This window comes from Cotesia glomerata, linkage group LG1 (assembly GCF_020080835.1).
Source record: "Cotesia glomerata isolate CgM1 linkage group LG1, MPM_Cglom_v2.3, whole genome shotgun sequence".
Lineage (NCBI taxonomy): Eukaryota > Metazoa > Arthropoda > Insecta > Hymenoptera > Braconidae > Cotesia > Cotesia glomerata.
The window spans coordinates 4,303,051-4,320,690 of record NC_058158.1 but is presented as its reverse complement, the minus strand read 5'-3'; the positions used below and the strand labels follow the sequence as shown (position 1 = coordinate 4,320,690).

At 27.3% G+C, this 17,640-nt stretch overlaps 2 protein-coding genes across 9 annotated transcripts in view; one reads left to right on the top strand and one right to left on the bottom strand.

The window, feature by feature from the left end:
- LOC123275246 (apoptosis-resistant E3 ubiquitin protein ligase 1) overlaps window positions 1-8,390 on the top strand; it is a 32,886-nt gene extending 24,496 nt beyond the window's left edge. For 7 of the 8 annotated variants that reach the window (XM_044743229.1, XM_044743234.1, XM_044743236.1 and 4 more), the window contains 11 exons: window positions 1,527-1,726; window positions 1,834-2,071; window positions 2,929-3,098; window positions 3,201-3,378; window positions 3,481-3,692; window positions 4,710-4,976; window positions 5,045-5,120; window positions 5,178-5,467; window positions 5,959-6,273; window positions 6,361-6,623; window positions 6,694-8,390. In XM_044743229.1, coding sequence (XP_044599164.1) covers window positions 1,527-1,726; window positions 1,834-2,071; window positions 2,929-3,098; window positions 3,201-3,378; window positions 3,481-3,692; window positions 4,710-4,976; window positions 5,045-5,120; window positions 5,178-5,467; window positions 5,959-6,273; window positions 6,361-6,623; window positions 6,694-6,796 — 2,312 coding nt within the window. In that variant the 3' untranslated portion in view covers window positions 6,797-8,390. The remainder of the gene's footprint in view (window positions 1-1,526; window positions 1,727-1,833; window positions 2,072-2,928; window positions 3,099-3,200; window positions 3,379-3,480; window positions 3,693-4,709; window positions 4,977-5,044; window positions 5,121-5,177; window positions 5,468-5,958; window positions 6,274-6,360; window positions 6,624-6,693) is intronic. The other variant, XM_044743230.1, reaches the window with a different exon arrangement.
- Window positions 8,391-8,880: 490 nt separating this feature from the next.
- On the bottom strand, window positions 8,881-13,545 carry LOC123269508 (nuclear matrix constituent protein 1-like). Its single transcript, XM_044735251.1, has 6 exons — window positions 13,208-13,545; window positions 11,868-12,285; window positions 11,348-11,539; window positions 9,739-9,881; window positions 9,498-9,662; window positions 8,881-9,353 (listed from the first exon to the last, which is right to left on the bottom strand). Exons 1-6 carry the CDS (start codon window positions 13,543-13,545, stop codon window positions 9,191-9,193), a joined length of 1,419 nt encoding a protein of 472 aa, XP_044591186.1. The 3' UTR covers window positions 8,881-9,190.
- Window positions 13,546-17,640: the final 4,095 nt, after the last annotated feature.

Sequence of the window (17,640 nt, the reverse complement as noted above, 5' to 3'; positions counted from 1 at the left end):
TTTCAAAAGTTATGGGTGTTTGTGTTGATCCAGTCCTAAAAAAAGGTCCTTGCGGTGATCATCCTAAATTTTTGGAGATTCATCGAAAATCAATCGGACAAGAAAAATTAGTTTTGTTAATAGATAATCTTGTGCCTGATCGAAGCTTTTTTGTTTTTTTTTTAAATTAACAAAATGGCGGCCTCAGGAAATTTTTCTCTCAATTTTCGACAAAAAACCAACAGTTAATTGTTTATAAAAAATCAAAATTTTTGAAAAAAAAAAATCCTTCGATCAGGCACGAGTTTTTCATGTATTCTAAAAGCTGTATAAATTTCATTAAATTCTACTGAGCGGTTTTCGAGTTACAGTGATCACCAGTTCAAAAGACATAGTTTTGAGAAAAACGCATTTAAAGTTTTACACTCTCGAGAGCTAGCTGCTCTTTAGCGTTCTGGAGTGCCTGAGCGCCCTTTGTTATTTGTCAAATAACTCGAAAAGTATTTGTCGGATTCACTTCAAATTTTCAGAGAATATTTTTAAAATATTAAACTTAAAGAAAATGTAAAAAAAATCGATTTTTTGAAAATTCTGACTACCCCTAACCCCTTAATGTAAAAAGTGTATAAGCCACAATTTATAATTTAATATCGAAAATGTCATTAGTAGCTGTCACTATAGTAAATAACGACTCTCTCATCTTAAAAAATTACAGTTTCAAACAGTAAAAATTGCCGTTTCAATATATAATCTATACTATGAGAAGAAGGAAAAGATCTCACTCTTGGAGAATTTACCATTTGAAACAGTAAAAATTCTACTCTTAAAATATATATTTTACCAGTCCAAGCAATTAATAATTATAGTTTGATTTTTAGCGTTGCGTTTAAAATTTACCATTTGTACTTTGTAAATATTCACGTTGCTTACACAGAAAATTTAGTAACTGTAGTTTATATTTTTTAAATATCATGCGATCATTTTTTAGGCATGAAATGATAAATATCAAAGTCAAAATTCTTAATTATTATACTTCAACATTTTCGACTTTTACATAGCGAATATTATTGTTTGAAATAGTATTTTCTTCCATGTAAATAATAAATTGTAGCATTTGAATGATAAATATTATAAAGTGATTATTAAAATGACAATTTTACTGTTTGAAATAGTAATTTTTTCCAATTAATCATTACTTATTATAAATCGACTATTATTTATTACAGTCTACTTTTTTCCGTGCAATTTTTCTTCAATAATTTAATTGTATTAGTGAATTCAAAATATATTAATAAAGTATAAAGTAACTTTAAAACATATAATTTATATTTAAATATGTGTACATGTTCTACAAAACTTTGATATTTGCACAAATTAACATACATAATGTACTGATAACGTTTAGTCAATGATAACAATGTTCCGTCGACCGTTCTCGTTTGGAAACAATTGAAAAGTTCATAATTGAATATTTATAGAGTTGATTGACAGAATGATTAATTAAAAAATCTAAAAACGATATTTTAAATAAATTTATTCAATTACAGGAGGGATGCTGGTGGTTTCAGTATCAGTGGCGGGGCTGGTTACCCTTGCGGCGATGACCCAGCCAGCATTGGCACCAGAAGCGAAGCATTCACTCCTTCAGTATGTAACTGGAAAATATTTGCTGCCAAGCAATTGCCGTGTTCATTTCGAGTGGGAGGAACCGCAGTTAGTTGGAGAAACTATGACATTTACTGTTAAAGTACGCTTTTTTTTTTTTTTACTCAATCTCGGAAATTTTTTCACTTTCCTCTTACTAAAATTTATATAAACATTGAATAATAATAAAATATATTTTTTACCTCTTAGTTTTATCAACGTAATGGACAACCCTACCCAATCTGCGACAAAGACAATCTAATAATAGATGTTTCTGAAGGTACCAGACGTGTAGCAACCCTAATAGATTTAGGCGGAACAGATCCGTTAGCGGCTAATACTGCTGTTGTTAAATTTACCGTACGACATGCTGGACAGTATCGTATAGCTGTGTTAATTGGTTCTTGTCATGTACATGGCAGTCCTTTTCTTAAAAATTTTCTTCCTGGTACGTGTAATTTTCTTCTTCTAAATATTAATTTCAACAAAAAAAACATTCGGCAACCGAAATGGAAGTAGATTTCATTTTATTACTTATCAATCAAAATTCCAATTGAATTTTAACCTATGATTTTTATTGTAATTATTACAATAAAAGTTTTTTAATTAAAAAAATAAAATAAAAATTTTATAAAACCTATGCAATAGCAAATTTCATAATTGGCAAAGCGAAATAGAACATAATTTTGGGACTACACATATGATATGGTACTCAAATTGAAGCTTATTTAAAGAGCTTTCAGATGCAATTTACAAAGATTCAATAAGTTATCCCATTCAAAAGTTATTCAAGTAAGAAAGTGAAGAAATATGAATTTTTATGATTTTGAAAATTTTGAAATCCTGACATTTCTAAATTACTTGACCAATTAAGCTCATCTTCGAAATTGACTTCGGTATCTATCTGTAGAATAATTTTGTTGAGTTTGGTAAAGATTCGTTGTAAATTGGAGGACCAATGCAATAGTGAGATTTCTATGAAATCTACTAAAAAATTAAAGCCAAATCGAAAATGTATTATTTGATATCAAAAAAAATTTCTATCATTTTTTAAATAACAGTATCATTTTATAATAGATGATATTTATTAAATTATTAATCGTATTATGAATTATAAACTCATTAATTACAATTATGATTAATAATAAATACTTTTCTATAGACATCAAATTGTTGAAGGTAAATAAATACTGAGTCGTGGTTGTCATATGAAATTGTGGTTTCCTTTGTGCGATTTGATGGCTTAATATTTATTATATATCTATATTATTTATTGTAGTAATTATTATTTTGGTCCTGTAACAGGGCCACCGGATCCCAATAAAACAGTATTTGTACGGCAGAGCTCAACTGTAGTATGCACAGCTGGAATCGCGCATTCCATGACAATAGAACCCAGAGATGAATACGACAATCTGTGTGTATTTAGCTCTACAGATCATCCCACTGACGGCTATAACGTCAATATTACTCAGGCAAGTTGATTGCTTCCATTAAAATATTTTGTTTTTTTTTTTTTTTTTTGTGCTTTTTTTTCTACGGCGGATTATTGGGAATATATTGATTTTGGATACCAGATTGGGTGTACAGAGGAAGGTCAAGCCGTGGTCTGTAATATACAGTTGGAATACGACCAACCGAATCAGAGAATCCGATTAAAAGTTGGATTTCCAAAGGGTGGCTGTTATCACGCAACAGTAAGTCTCGCAGGACTGCAGCTGCACAATGGGGATTTTGATATCATCGTACTTGATAGTATGTTTTTATTTTTATAAATTCTACTTCACTAACTTTATTTATTACGACTTATTAATTATATTAATTTACTTATTAATTTTACTTACTATTTGATTTTAGGTTCTGTAGCAAGAATGGTACATAATAACGTTGCTTCTAAAGACCCAGATATCTGTTATGCTGCTAAATTATTAGGGATGCAAGGTGAAAGATTTTCAAAACCTAAAAAAGTTTTTTGTTTTATATCACCAAAACAATTAACAATAAAAGAATACCTTCTGAAATTTATACCTAAGCGTCTTGTTACATTCAGACTTTGTCCGTCAACTAAGGTAATATTTTTTTTAATATTTTTATTTAATAAATTAATTAAAACTAACAACCTTGCAGTCACTATGTGACTGCCGTGACTTGTAAACTATAAATAAATAAAATTTTGCTTTATTAAATAATGATTTTTGTTAAATTGCACTGTACTTTTGTAACTATTGACCTTTTTTAAGATATAAGCTCATCCCGATGTTACACTCATCAAGAGCTTTCATTTGAGTACCCACATGCATTTTGATATATTTTTCATATATACATATATATAATATATAATTTAAAGATATAAGCTTATTCCGATGTTAAACTCATCAAGAGCTTTCATTTGAGTACCCACATGCATTTTATATATATATATATATATATATATATATATATATATATATATATATATATATATATATATATATATATATATATATATATATATATCAAAATACATGCGTAGTCTTGATTCATTTTTTTTTCTTTCTCTTTCTCATTAGTAATTAAACTACTCTGTTAATTATAATTATAATTATAATAATTGATTAGATATAGAAACTTTAGTTTATATAAAGTCACACTATTATTCAAATTTTCATTCTGTCAAAATCTATATCATTGTAAAATTAAGTAGCCCTGTTATTGGCCCTTTGGGCTGTTGGGCTTATGTAAAGGTAAATAAATAAATAAATAAATATATATAAATATATGAAAAATTGATGTAGGTACTCAAATGAAAAGCTCTTGACGAGTGTAATGTCAGGGTGAGCTTATATTTTTAAAAATGTCAATAGTTCACGAGATACAAGGTTATTTCTTAATTATGTATCTAGAGATACAGCATTTTCGAATACAGTCTAAATAATTATCATCATAAATTGACCATTGGTGAGAATGATATGCAATCATGAAAAGGCACAACTTCAGGTTAAGACTTTTCCAACGATACCAAATTGAACCATAAAAAGCCATTTTATCATATAAATACACTGGCCACAAAATTTTGCTTAATAATATGAATAATTTTCTTATTACAGTTTCATTTTGATAATTCAAATAATGAATATGAAGGCTATGATTCATTTTCAATAGACGACGGTTGCCAGCCACCGGTAGAATTAATATCCCACTATCGTGATGTTATTGCCGCAACATTTACCCTATTCTTACTAAAAAATATCGGCGGTAGTGAAACATTTGTAGATAAACAAGATTTTTTTTACCATGAAGTTAGAAAACATCATCAAAAGCATTATCATGAAAAACTTACTATAAAAGTTCAAAGAGATAAATTATTAGAATCAGTAAGTTTATTCACTAAGTAAATTTTATCAGTTAAAAAATCAAAAAATAAATTAAAAAATTATTTCAGTCAATGAAAGCGACAAAAAGCTTTTCAATAAGCGATTGGTGTCGGAATTTCGAAATCACGTTCCAAGGAGAACAAGGTATTTATTATTAAGCGATAAAATTGTCCATTGAAGTAAAATAATTTATTTTTAAAGGTGTTGACTGGGGTGGAGTAAGGCGTGAATGGTTTGAATTGATATGCGCAGCACTATTTGATCCAGGAAATGGGTTATTTGCATCATTCGGTGAATCACAACAAGCCTTAGTACATCCTAATAACAAAAGACCTCAAAATCTCAAGTGGAAGCATTACGAATTTGCAGGACGTATTGTTGGTAAATGTTTGTACGAATCAGCTCTTGGTGGGTCTTATCGTCAGTTAGTTAGAGCTAGATTCACGCGTTCATTTCTTGCACAAATAATAGGCCTTAGAGTTCATTATAAGGTAAGTAGTGCTTTTTATCACTTATTACAGTAATTATAATATCGTGACCCAAATGCCAAAAGGGCGCATATTAATTTATACGCCCTTTTGGCTTTGCAGTGCCAAAAGGGCGCAAATTTTTTTTTTTTACTAATCGCTTTATTAACACTTTCTTAGCCTAAAAATAAAAAAATAAATTTTTAAAGCCAAAAGGGCGTTAAGTTTTATTTTAGAGTTAAATTTCATATTTCAGAGAAAAATTGAAAGTTTTTTTATACGCCCTTTTGGCTTTAGGCTAAATTTTTCTAAAGCCAAAAGGGCGTATGTTTTAAGATATGCCTTTTTGGCATTAGTACATTGAAAAATTTTTTCTTCAAAAAAAATTTTTATACGCCTTTTTGGCATAAAACTCTATCTAGCTGCTGTAATACGCCCTTTTGGCATTTTGGTCGCGATATAATGATGATAATAATAATAAATAATAACGAATAAAAAATCGAATTTCATTGCAGTATTTTGAGCAAGATGATCCCGATTTATACCTAAGTAAAGTTAAGTATATTTTGGAGAACGATGTTGAAGAAATGGAGTTATTTTTCGTTGAAGAAGAGTACGACAGAGATGGACAGTTGACGAAAGTCGCTGAATTAATACCTGGTGGTAGTAAAGTACGTGTTACAAATGACACTAAATTACGTTATTTAGACGCTCTTGCTCAGCATCGACTTGCAAGTTCTATCAGAAATGAAGTTGACTCATTTTTACGTGGTTTAAATGAACTTATTCCTGATAATTTACTCGGTATATTTGATGAAAATGAATTGGAGGTAATAATTAATATCTACAGAATAAAATTAAGAGATTCAAAGCTTAATTAAATAAAATCATTTATTTATTCTATTTAATTATTACAGCTTTTACTTTGTGGTACTGGCGAGTACAGCGTAGCAGATCTTCGTGCGCATCACGTAGTAAACGGCAGCTCTCCGGAATTTTTACGCGTACTAGACTGGTTTTGGACGGCAATTAGTAATTTTACGCAAGAAGAGATGGCCCGATTGCTCCAATTTACAACTGGCTGTTCCCAATTACCACCCGGAGGCTTCCAACAATTAAGCCCACGATTTCAAATCACCGCTGCTCCAACTTTTGCCAATTTACCCACTGCTCACACTTGGTAGTGTATTCTTATTCTAATTGTTTGATTTTAATGTCCGTATTTTAATTGTTGTTACTTTCATTTTCAGCTTTAACCAACTCTGCCTGCCTGATTATGAATGCTATGATCACTTCGAACGCGCTCTACTGCTGGCCATCAGCGAGGGAACTGAAGGTTTTGGCATGATTTAAACATTTTTTTATTTTAATATCATTCTTACTTGTGTGAGACTTACGCCCGGAACATCTGATGTCTGGCTGTTGTTTTTTTATGAATAATTTTTCTCCTAATCACTGCAGAGCATCCAGTTTTTACTAAACTACATTTTAGCAACGTCAAACTCAGTCGAAAGTTTGAATAATTTTTAATGAAGACATTTAAATTTAAATTATTAATTTCTTTCTTCATTAATCTATTTTAAAAATACCTCTTTTTAGTATTCATACTTTTAAGTATAAAACAACTAAGTATTCTAAGCTACATTCTTTCTTGACTAAATTGATTTTAGTTTTAACAATTAATTAACTAAACGATCAAAAATATACAATCTAGTCGCATTGGCCAATGAATAATACTAGTCACTGAAAAAAATACTCACTTCATATTTTACTATGAATTGTTTAACAATAATTTATTCTAAAAATAATTCTTCCAAAATTTTTTTTTTATTTGAAAATGATCATATTATAATAAAAAAGTATTTTTTTCTTTCGATCTATAAAAAAAAAAAAAATTAGCTTCTTTAATAAGCAAATGTTTACCAGCGATTAAATTTTTTTCTCAGTGTGTAAAAAAAACGGTTGAATGGATTTATATTAATTTTATATTTTAATATTAAAAAGAACAAGTGTTATTAAAATTATGTCTCGTTACAGTATTATTGATTTTTGGTATACTTGTGCTTTTGTGACTGCGTAGTGATAAATGAAAAAAAAAAAATTAAATTTTGTCAATGTGACCGATGATTACTCTGATATTTTTTTACGTTTATCTTCAACGAGCCTTTTGCTCTATTATTATTTAAAAATAATAATAAACAATAGCACTGAATAGTGTATTCGTAGCCTAAAAATTAAATAGCAATCTATAAAATAATTTTGTTAATTAGTATGTACGAGTAGTCTTGAGAAAGTAATTTAATAAATAATAATTAACTAAATACTCATTGAAATGTTGGAAAAATAATTGATACTCATTAAAATTATAAAATAGACGTGACTTTTTACTAAACAATTTCTAATGCTCATTGAATTTAAATCTAATAAAATAATAATCATGATAATATAGATAATATAGATTTCCATGCGCCGTAAATAAAAATAAAATAAAAAATTTATTGGTTAAAAATATTGCAAAATTATAATCATTATTTTAAATAAAATTGTCACAAACTTTTCTAATAGCTTTTTGAGGCTGTATAAATACAATCTGTAAGTAATGTACTGATAGATTAACTTGTACTTAATTAATGATGAATTAGTTAATTGATTGAACAGTAGCTTTATAATCAAATGAAATAGGCTGATTAGGGTGTTTGATAAAATAAAGTAAAATTATATTATTAATATTAATATTAATAATAATAATAATAATAATAATAATAATAATAATAACAGTAATATAATATAATATTAATAATAATTATTATTAATAAAAAATAATGATAATGTATCGTCAAATAATGGCTGTTCAGTACTTGGTACTAATTACCACTATTGGTACTAATCCAATATAGGTAACAGAATAATGAATCAATAAAAACTAAATAATCAATAGTTTATTATTCATAATCATGTTAATTGATAATATTTTTTGAAATAGAATGTTTATAAATTTGTTTAGCTCCACAAATTAATATACAATGTGAAACATAATTGAACAATCGAAAATACTGTAAGCTTATTATGCTTTTTAATGTTCTAATAGATTGGGTTTTTTTTTTTTCAATGACGTACAAAATTACTCTAAATACTATCAATAATTAAAGTAATTAGTGGTAGTAAGTTTATTTATCTTATTTTATTGTCTGTAATTAATACTCTCCATTCGAAATTTTTTAAGATTTCATAGTATTGCGAATAATTAATTTATTATGTTTTTAAAAATAAAATTATATGATTTATTAACTAAAAAAATGTAAATAATTTAATGCAGAGAGTAGTTGTTGGAATTAATAAATGAAATAATTATTTTATATTAAAATAATTATTTTATAGATGAAAAAAAAATAATGAATTGTTATTCTTATTTATATAAATTATGTATATTTCATATTTTTAATTATCTTGTTACATATACACATATATAATGCTAGTATAAAAAAATTAATAATAATTGATGCATTAGTAATTTAACTAGCTTTGATTTCTTTATAAAGCCCAAAAATTTTTTTTTCATGACAAAAAAAAACGTTTCTATTTTAACTCTGACATTGATATATGTGCGAAGATTCTATAGTTTAAATCGATGGTGACTATTTTAAAATCTTGCATTTTGATAATGTTTAATATCAATTCTAATTTGTTGTTTGTCATTAAATAATTTGATTTTTTTTTATTTATATTAAAGTTATATAAAAAAAATTTTTATGGACGCGAAGGAATTCCGCCGAATGCTAAGAATGAAAGAGTACGTAAAATAACTTGCGGTGCTCTTACAACACTTCCTGCTATTTGCAAAACTCTACTACTCCATCCACATACTTGGCTTTGTTTCAGTAATTTTTCTCTTAAGTCATGAATTTCAGTCCTGCGTATTATTTATAAAAATTAATATTATAATTATAAATTTATTAACTATAATTTTTAATTATCACTAATAACAATAATTTATAATAATAATTATTATTATTATTATTGTAAAGTAATAAATATTTATTTAAAGTTTACTCACAGCTGAGATCTATAAACAGATTCAATCTTACGTAACGCAGTTTCGCGATCACTCAACTGTATTTCGAGATTACTTATCCGCAAGCTCAATACTTTTTCGCGATCCTCGCTGACTAATAAAATTTTTTCCGCTTCTATTTTCTTCTTTTCAATACCCTCTAAATTCCTAAAATTGCAATTTATAATCGTTACATCATAAATCATATCTTAAAACTTTGTCATCAATTATTCAAAAAACAAACTTGACAAGTTGTTGCTTTTCTTCTTTCAAACTTTCAACAATAGCTATGTGAATATTTAACTTGTTTGTCAACTCTTCCACATTGTTCTCAGCTCTCTCCATCCGCTCCTCGCGTTCAGTTGAAATTTTTTCATACATCGCAAGCTTTATAAATCAAAAACAAAAACTGATAATTAAATTTTCTTTTCACTAAACTGAGGAAAAAGTTTAATTTATTTATCTCAACTCAACAAGTTAAACTTGTTGATAAAAAAAAGTCCGTCCTCCATAAGAAAGTTTTATATAAAAGGAAAAGACATATCGATTTCTAGTTTGCTTCAGTTATAGCGAAATTGGCATTACGCGAGTTTGAGTCATCAGGCGAATTATTACCGCATGAATCATCCCTTTGCTATGTACTCACGCGTACATTGAACTTAAAGATACATCGCCCTTTTAAGTACACTTTATTTTAATCGCAAAATTAATTACTGTTCTTTATAATTATTAAAAAAATTAATTAAAATATTTTCGTGAAGAATTTTTTGGTAATATATTAAAAAGATATAAAAAAATTTGCTACTAATTATTTAAAAGTAATCAAAAGTTTATAGTTTAAACGATAAATATTTGTGGAAACAATCCTAGATCCTAGAATCGCGAGTGAATCATCAGTTCGTAGAACTCAGAAGCACAAAGTTACCCTACCACCCTTCCACCCACAACCTAGTCACTAAGCCTAGAGTACAATGCGCCCTGGTATCTACCTACCGCCAATATGACTCACCACATTAACACACTTACACAATCTTGGCTATCAATTTCATCGTTAAAAAAATAGGTCGACTTAATGCAACATCAATTCATTCTCAATAGTATTCAATAAAGTACCCAGCACTTGAATACTTATATTATAAAAATGAGACTTCGAATTGTTGTAATACAAAATCCGTATATTTATTATGAGTAATATGCGCATGTTATAATTATTCAGTGATACAGTAATTGATTTCTGTACATTCTTTCAATTATAAATCAAAACAATTATATTTTTGTTAACTTAAAAGTTGACATGTCGAGAATAGCCGATAGATGCTATTTTTTTCACAAAAAAAATTGTACCACCCAATGAAATAGTCTTTTTTAAATAATAAAAAATTTTGAAAATTTGCTTTGCCATTCATAAAAAATGTAATTGAAAAAATTAAATACAAATATTTCTCATTTTTAAATGAACATATTAAATATTCACAATATTATTCAATATTGTTATGAATCTTTGGATATTTCAATAAAACGTTGAAAATTTTTGGTTTGCCTATTGCCACATATTTTATTAGCTCAACTACTACTTCTTTCATAGTATATCTTAAAAACGTTGTCAAAATATAAATATTCAATTATCTGCGTTATCTTGCGCTTCAGTCAATTTAAAATTGTTTATATTTTTATGAAAATCACTAATTTTAACTAATAATTACATCTTTATGCATAAAATAGAGTCACATACGTTTTACTTTGAAACCTGTTCAACTACTCGGTACTTTATCTTACAACTTTTACTAAGTTTGATTCTGACTAAGCTAACTTAATTTTTAATTAAATGAATAATTTTCTTTAAAAATCTGTACCTTGTCCAATAAAATTTGCTTATCATCCCTCAATTTTAATAATTTTTCTCTGTCTTTCATAATCTGCGTATCAACAGCCTTTACCTGATTTTTGGTACTTAATAATTCATTTTTATAGTTTTCAATTGTAATTTTTTGTTCTTCAGTTACTTGATTTAATGAATTCAAATCACTTTTTAATTTTTTATTTTCCTGTAACCAAATTATTTACTTAAATTAAAGATTCCTTAAAAAAATTTAAAACCTTTTTTTTCCAAATTTATTAAAGAAAATTTTATTCTAAAAAAATCAAATATTTTTTAATATTTTACGTAAAAATGTGCAACAAAAGTAAATTTTCTTTGTCAGTAAAATCGAAAGTATTTTATGTTTAATAACAAAATACAACAAAGATTAATGTTGTTTATATAAACACATAAAATTGAATAAAATTTTCTTATTAAAGACCAATATATTCTTTAATATGAAGGTGTCGGTCTTAAACAAAAAATGAAGTTATAAAAACATAAACATAATTTACATTAGTAAGAGTTTCCTTTTCTTTAGTAATACTGTCAAGCTGTATTTTAGCGCGATGAACTTGGGCGCCAAGTTTACCGACCCGGCTATTCTCGGTGTCCAGTAATCGTCTCAATACAACAATCTGCAACTGCAAGTGATCTATTTGCTGACGTAGCTGTTCAATAATCCCATTAAGATCGATTACTTCCTCACGCCTGCGTCTCCATGCATTTATTATCAGCGTATGGCAAACAATGCTCGCGGCTTTCTTCTTCATTATTACTTCCAAATCTTTGCTATTGCTCTCATTGTTATAATTATTGATACTATTAATATTAATATTACCATTACTGGCATCTAGCCAAGTTTTTTTGGACACATCATCTAGGCTACAAATTTTGTCTCTGTCCATGTCAAATACGCTTTTTTCTTCTGGCCTGATACAATAAAATTATCATGAAAATTAATTTAGCAGATATTTGATAATTTTATAAATTTTTTTAACAAATAAATCATGGCAAAAAAAATTAGAAAATTAGAAAAAAATATTGACATGTAGAAATTTTAATAAATTAAAAATGCAGTTTTGTTAAAATAATTTTTCAAAAAAATGTATTTGTTATAAAAAAATTGAAAAATGGTCAAGACTGCTAACTTTAATATCATAAAATTAGCAATAATCAATATTTATTTATTTTAGTCAATAATTCCAAATAAAAAATAAAAAATATTAAATGGTTGTAAAAATGTCAACGATTTTTATTTTTTTACTTTATTAACACCCTCAAGCGATGATATAAAGGAAAGAAAATAAACTTTCACAGTTCACAGCTTGTATTTTCATCTAATCGTTGAGTTTGGTAGTTGAAAGGCAGCCTAAGAAGAATCTTTGAAGTGGTTAAAATAAAACAAAACTAATAAAATACAAGCCTATAGTATATACACATATAATAATTATACAGTACAGCTATACCAGTAAGAAGCATCAAGAGAATACGAGGACACTCTTGTCTCATTTACTGAAACGTATTTAATATTGCTATTTATAAAGCAGTATAAAAGACTAAATAAAATTATACTGCGTTTGCTTTACTTTCTGGTTTAACTGTTGCTGCCTTAACTTTTACTTTTAATTTATTTTAACTTCTCGAGCTTTATTTAGCTTTTATTTTTCTCTTTTTCGCTTGCCGCTACCACGCTCTATGTTAATGTCAATTTTTTTTGTTCCAGAGAGAGATAAAAGTATGAAAAATCGTTGACGTGTGCTAATCATTTACACATGTCACATCTACCACACATTTTTATTTACTCATTTACTTAAGTAAAAAATATTTAAATATTTATAGCTAAATTCATCACCTATCAATTAATCTGGTGTTCATTTTAGCAGGCGACAATTCAATTAACGAAACGCTTTTTCTCGATTCATAGCAAGTGGGTCCACTAACGCACGGCAGTTGAGAATTTTTGACATCTTTTTTTATCGGTCTTGGGACTTTGTTTCCTAAAATCCTAACAGAGGACTTTGAAGGTAATCTTTTAGGACACTTGACAGGTAATTGAGTTCTGCGATTGACACTCTTAACCAATTTTTTTTTAGAATTTATTTTGGTATCATTTTTAATTTTATTTAACTCTGACTGTTGTGGGATGTCGGTATTTTTGGAGTCACTAACTGCTGTCGCTTCTTGTTGCATCCTAGTCACTTTATTTACTTTTTTATTATGTAAAATTGTCGAATGAGCTTTAAAAGTTATTTATTTTTTGTCTTTATATTAGTGTATACATATACTCATATTTTGTCATGACGACAGATTTAATCAACAGTTGAATACTATAACTTTTTTTTTTATTTTAATTCAAATACTTTAAATTTATTTAAATTATTACTATTCTTACAATTTAAATGGATGTTTAGTGATAAGCTTTATCAAATTTTTTTTTTCAAATTAACTTATAAAGAATATAATTAAATAAATTGAAAGATGGGTTTTTTTAATTTGATTTGGATAATTAAAATTTTTGAAATAAAAATAAATTTACAGGGAATTTATTTTTTAATATCAATATAATTGTGTGAATCGTGTTTCTTAAATTACGACATTAAAAAATGACTATATCAATCAACGTGTGAAAACTCTTCTTTAAATTTTTTAAAAATTTAACCCTAGACTGGTCAACAAACGCGACCTAACGACTTTGGTCGAGTGATGAGGGATTTGCCGCAATGCTTTTAGAGCGTACAGTGTTGCCAGTTCATATACGTTTGACAGACAGAGACTAGAGGTGTTTTCGGCAACGCCGCGGACAAAAAACTACTTACGACTCTGGTCAAGCGATGAGGAAAGCCCCGCAAATTTTTTTAAGAAATTTTTTTTCAGCAATTTAAGGTTTTCGAAAACACCATAGCACTCAAACTGCTTTATTATCATTAACTGATGATGTACGTAAAGCCATTGATAATGATGATCTAACCTACCTTATCCTCTTTGATTTTACTAAGGCTTTTGATTACGTAAATCCCAAAGTCTTGTACATTACAATGTATAAAATGGGTTTCTCAATTGAGGTGGTTCATTGGTTTCAATCTTATCTCACTGGTAGGTCGAAATCAACGCTTAACCTGGACAACTCTCCATCCAATTTCATCAATACCAGCTCTGGTGTTCCTCAAGGATCTATCCTAGGACCGATCCTCTTTCTAATTGTTATAAATGGAGTGACTAAACGGCTACAATACTCGAAGCATGGACTCTTTGCTAACGACAAATATGCTTATCTTCATTTTAAGCATTCTCAATTGAATGATGCAGCAAACAAACTTATGTCTGATGGTAATGCGGTAGTTGACTGGGCAAATGAAGTCGGTCTTGAAGTAAATTTTCATAAAACTAAAGTTATGATACTAGGGAGTAATAAAAAACTAAGAAATCTGAACAACTGGGATTTGCCTTAAATTATCATTGACGGTAATATTATACCTTATGTAAATTCAACCAAACATTTGGGCATACACCTAACTAATAATCTCTCTTGGGATATCCATGTGGCTCACATTACTCGTAAGGTCTATGGTACATTAAATTATCTAAAACACAGAAGAAACATACTCTCTACTTCAACACGTAAACTACTAGTCATGACTACCATAATTACCAATTGTTGAATACTGTTCCATAGTTTTGATTGACATATCCAAAAGGCTAGACTACAAACTTCAACGTCTTACAAACAACACCATCAGATTCATCTTTAATTTGAGACGAGATGAGCATATCACTCCCTACAGGCATTCATTAAACTGGCTCAACTACTACTTTTGAACATTCCTTCGTAGTTTCTGCAATCCGAATTTGGAGGGAATTACCATTTGAAGTCACAAATTCACTTAGCTTAAATTCTTTTAAAACTAGTACTTTCGAATTCTTCATGAAACGTGAACGAGATAATGAATCTTAATTTCAAATTTTTAAAGGAGGCAATAAATCCTAATTTTCAAACCTTTGATATTCATTTACACATTTATGTTACATGAGTTTATCGTCTTCTATAATTTGTATAATTTGTACCACTGAGTTTAACTCTTAAATTTTTAATGCTCAATTTTTATACTCAAATTTATTTTTTTTTTTCTTGTATTTGTCATAATTGTATTCCAAAGTAAAGTAAAGAAAAACGATCAATTCTTAATATCTAGTATTTTTGAAATTTTATATTTTCATTAGTCATACGTGTACTTTTATTGTAACTCTTTTTGTATACTTTTGCCATCTGGCTATACTGCCTTGGCATTGAAATTAAATAATAAATAAATAAATAATTAATATAAGTCAAAATAATATATAAAATTCTTTTTTAATACTTATTAAATCGTATTAATTATTTTAATCTTGAAAAAAGGCTTTTATTTTGCAAATCATTCAGAATTAATTGATATATGTTATGAAAATATATGTAATATAAAAGTTTGGAAAATCCAAAAGTGCACGACTCATAATGCTCATTTAATTATGAAATATAAAAAAAAAAAAAAAAACTTAAGTCGTTCAAAATTAATTGCCGAAAAAATAGCTGTAGTAGGAAGGTACTGCACAAGCGCCCCTGGTGGAATAAAATGTACATAATATCTATAGATATAGATATATCACCATCCATGTTAATTTTACATGGATATATATAGATATACAGTCTTGTAGTTTTCGTTTTTTATTAATTGCAATTAAACGACACTGAATTAATTAATCATTCGCATTCAGTGACCTACAATCGTCGATTAGAATTTAAAAAAAAAAAATTTAACTCAAATAATGGATTTTTTCACAAGTTACAGTGTTTCCGGGTTTCACACATGACGGACAGGAACATTTTTTGACCTATTTTGGTGTTTTTTTCCAATTCTATTGCAGTAAATCAATTTTTAAAAAGTATGAAATTAATCTCCATTAAATTATCTCGACAACAGTATGCAAAATATCTTGATTCCGTGAACTAACAAGGCTATAATAATAAAAATAGCCGCCAAAATGAGGCGAAAAAAATTTTTCGATCGTAAAGCACTCTCTGATGCTTCGCATCATGAGTCGTGCAATATTTTACATACTAAAATTATCAGATCTATAAAGTATAATTCTAATAAAAATTATATTTTCTCATAAATAATACCCAAGGCTTTTAATATTATTCTTTTTATTCTTTCTAACAAGCAAATGATAATTATGATTACAATGTGACAAAAATTGTAACAATGGGTAAATCCACGCCATAAATTATGATATAAATATATTTATACTAAAATATATTCGGTAAAAACTGTATTTAAGTTGATAAGTAAATAATTTTTATAATTCAAATACCCCACGTGATTTAAATCCACCTATTAACTAATTTTTACTTATGCAATTTAACATTACAATTCAGAGTTTTTATATTTAATTATATCATAAACTTAAATAATTTATTAAAAAATTTTATTTATCAATAAAAATTATTTATTTACATATAAATTAATAATCGACATAATAAATTAATTGATTACCCATTTTACTCATTTTAATACCAATATGAGACTTATCATTAGTGAATATTAGGGAATTGTGGGAAAAAACGTCAATTGAAACACAATGAAATTTTTGTATCGTCAATATTTTATAATTTTATCGGTTTAATAAATGATTTAAAAATTTACAACATTTATCAATCATAAAAATACACAATAAAGTGTTTTTTAATAAATAAAATCATTTCTTCGAAGGATAAAGAAATGATGGATGTAAAATTCATCATAAATAAGTATTTTATTACTTTGATTTTATTTTCAAAGTCACAAGACAAGAAATAAAAAATTTTCGATAAAAAGTAAGTTATTAAATTCCTTTTAAATAATTAACTTCCGTATCTAATCTTTTAAAATTAATTGACAATAAATCGGTAATTTGTCAACAGATTAGAAAATACAAGTTCAGTTAACTTGTAATATCACTCCAAAAATCGTACTTATTTCTTGGCTGATCCATAAAATAAATCTTGAAAAAATTTACAAGCGCGGGTATAAACAATGACCATCGCAGAGTGAAGAAATTTCTTGTCGAGTGACATTTAAAACTACATAAAATTATAAATTCATTACGCATTTCAGGACCTTTTAATTATTACATTGACGTCAATCTGATGATTGTGAATTTATTTTCTCCCGCCACGGCTTTCTTTTATCTACAACAGAAAAAAAAATTAAAATTCTTAAGTCTAATTTTTGAAATTAATTCAATTTAATTAAATAGAAATATGCAATCAGT

Excerpts from the sequence above, each read along its gene's own strand:
- LOC123269508 (XM_044735251.1), bottom strand. The coding sequence starts at position 13,545 with ATGCAACAAGAAGCGACAGCAGTTAGTGACTCCAAAAATACCGACATC. Across the intron at positions 9,882-11,347 it reads AGCAAATTTTATTGGACAAG|CTTGCGATGTATGAAAAAAT; the intron begins GTACAGATTTTT and ends TGATTTATAAAG. Across the intron at positions 9,354-9,497 it reads TCTGTTTATAGATCTCAGCT|GACTGAAATTCATGACTTAA; the intron begins GTGAGTAAACTT and ends AATAATACGCAG.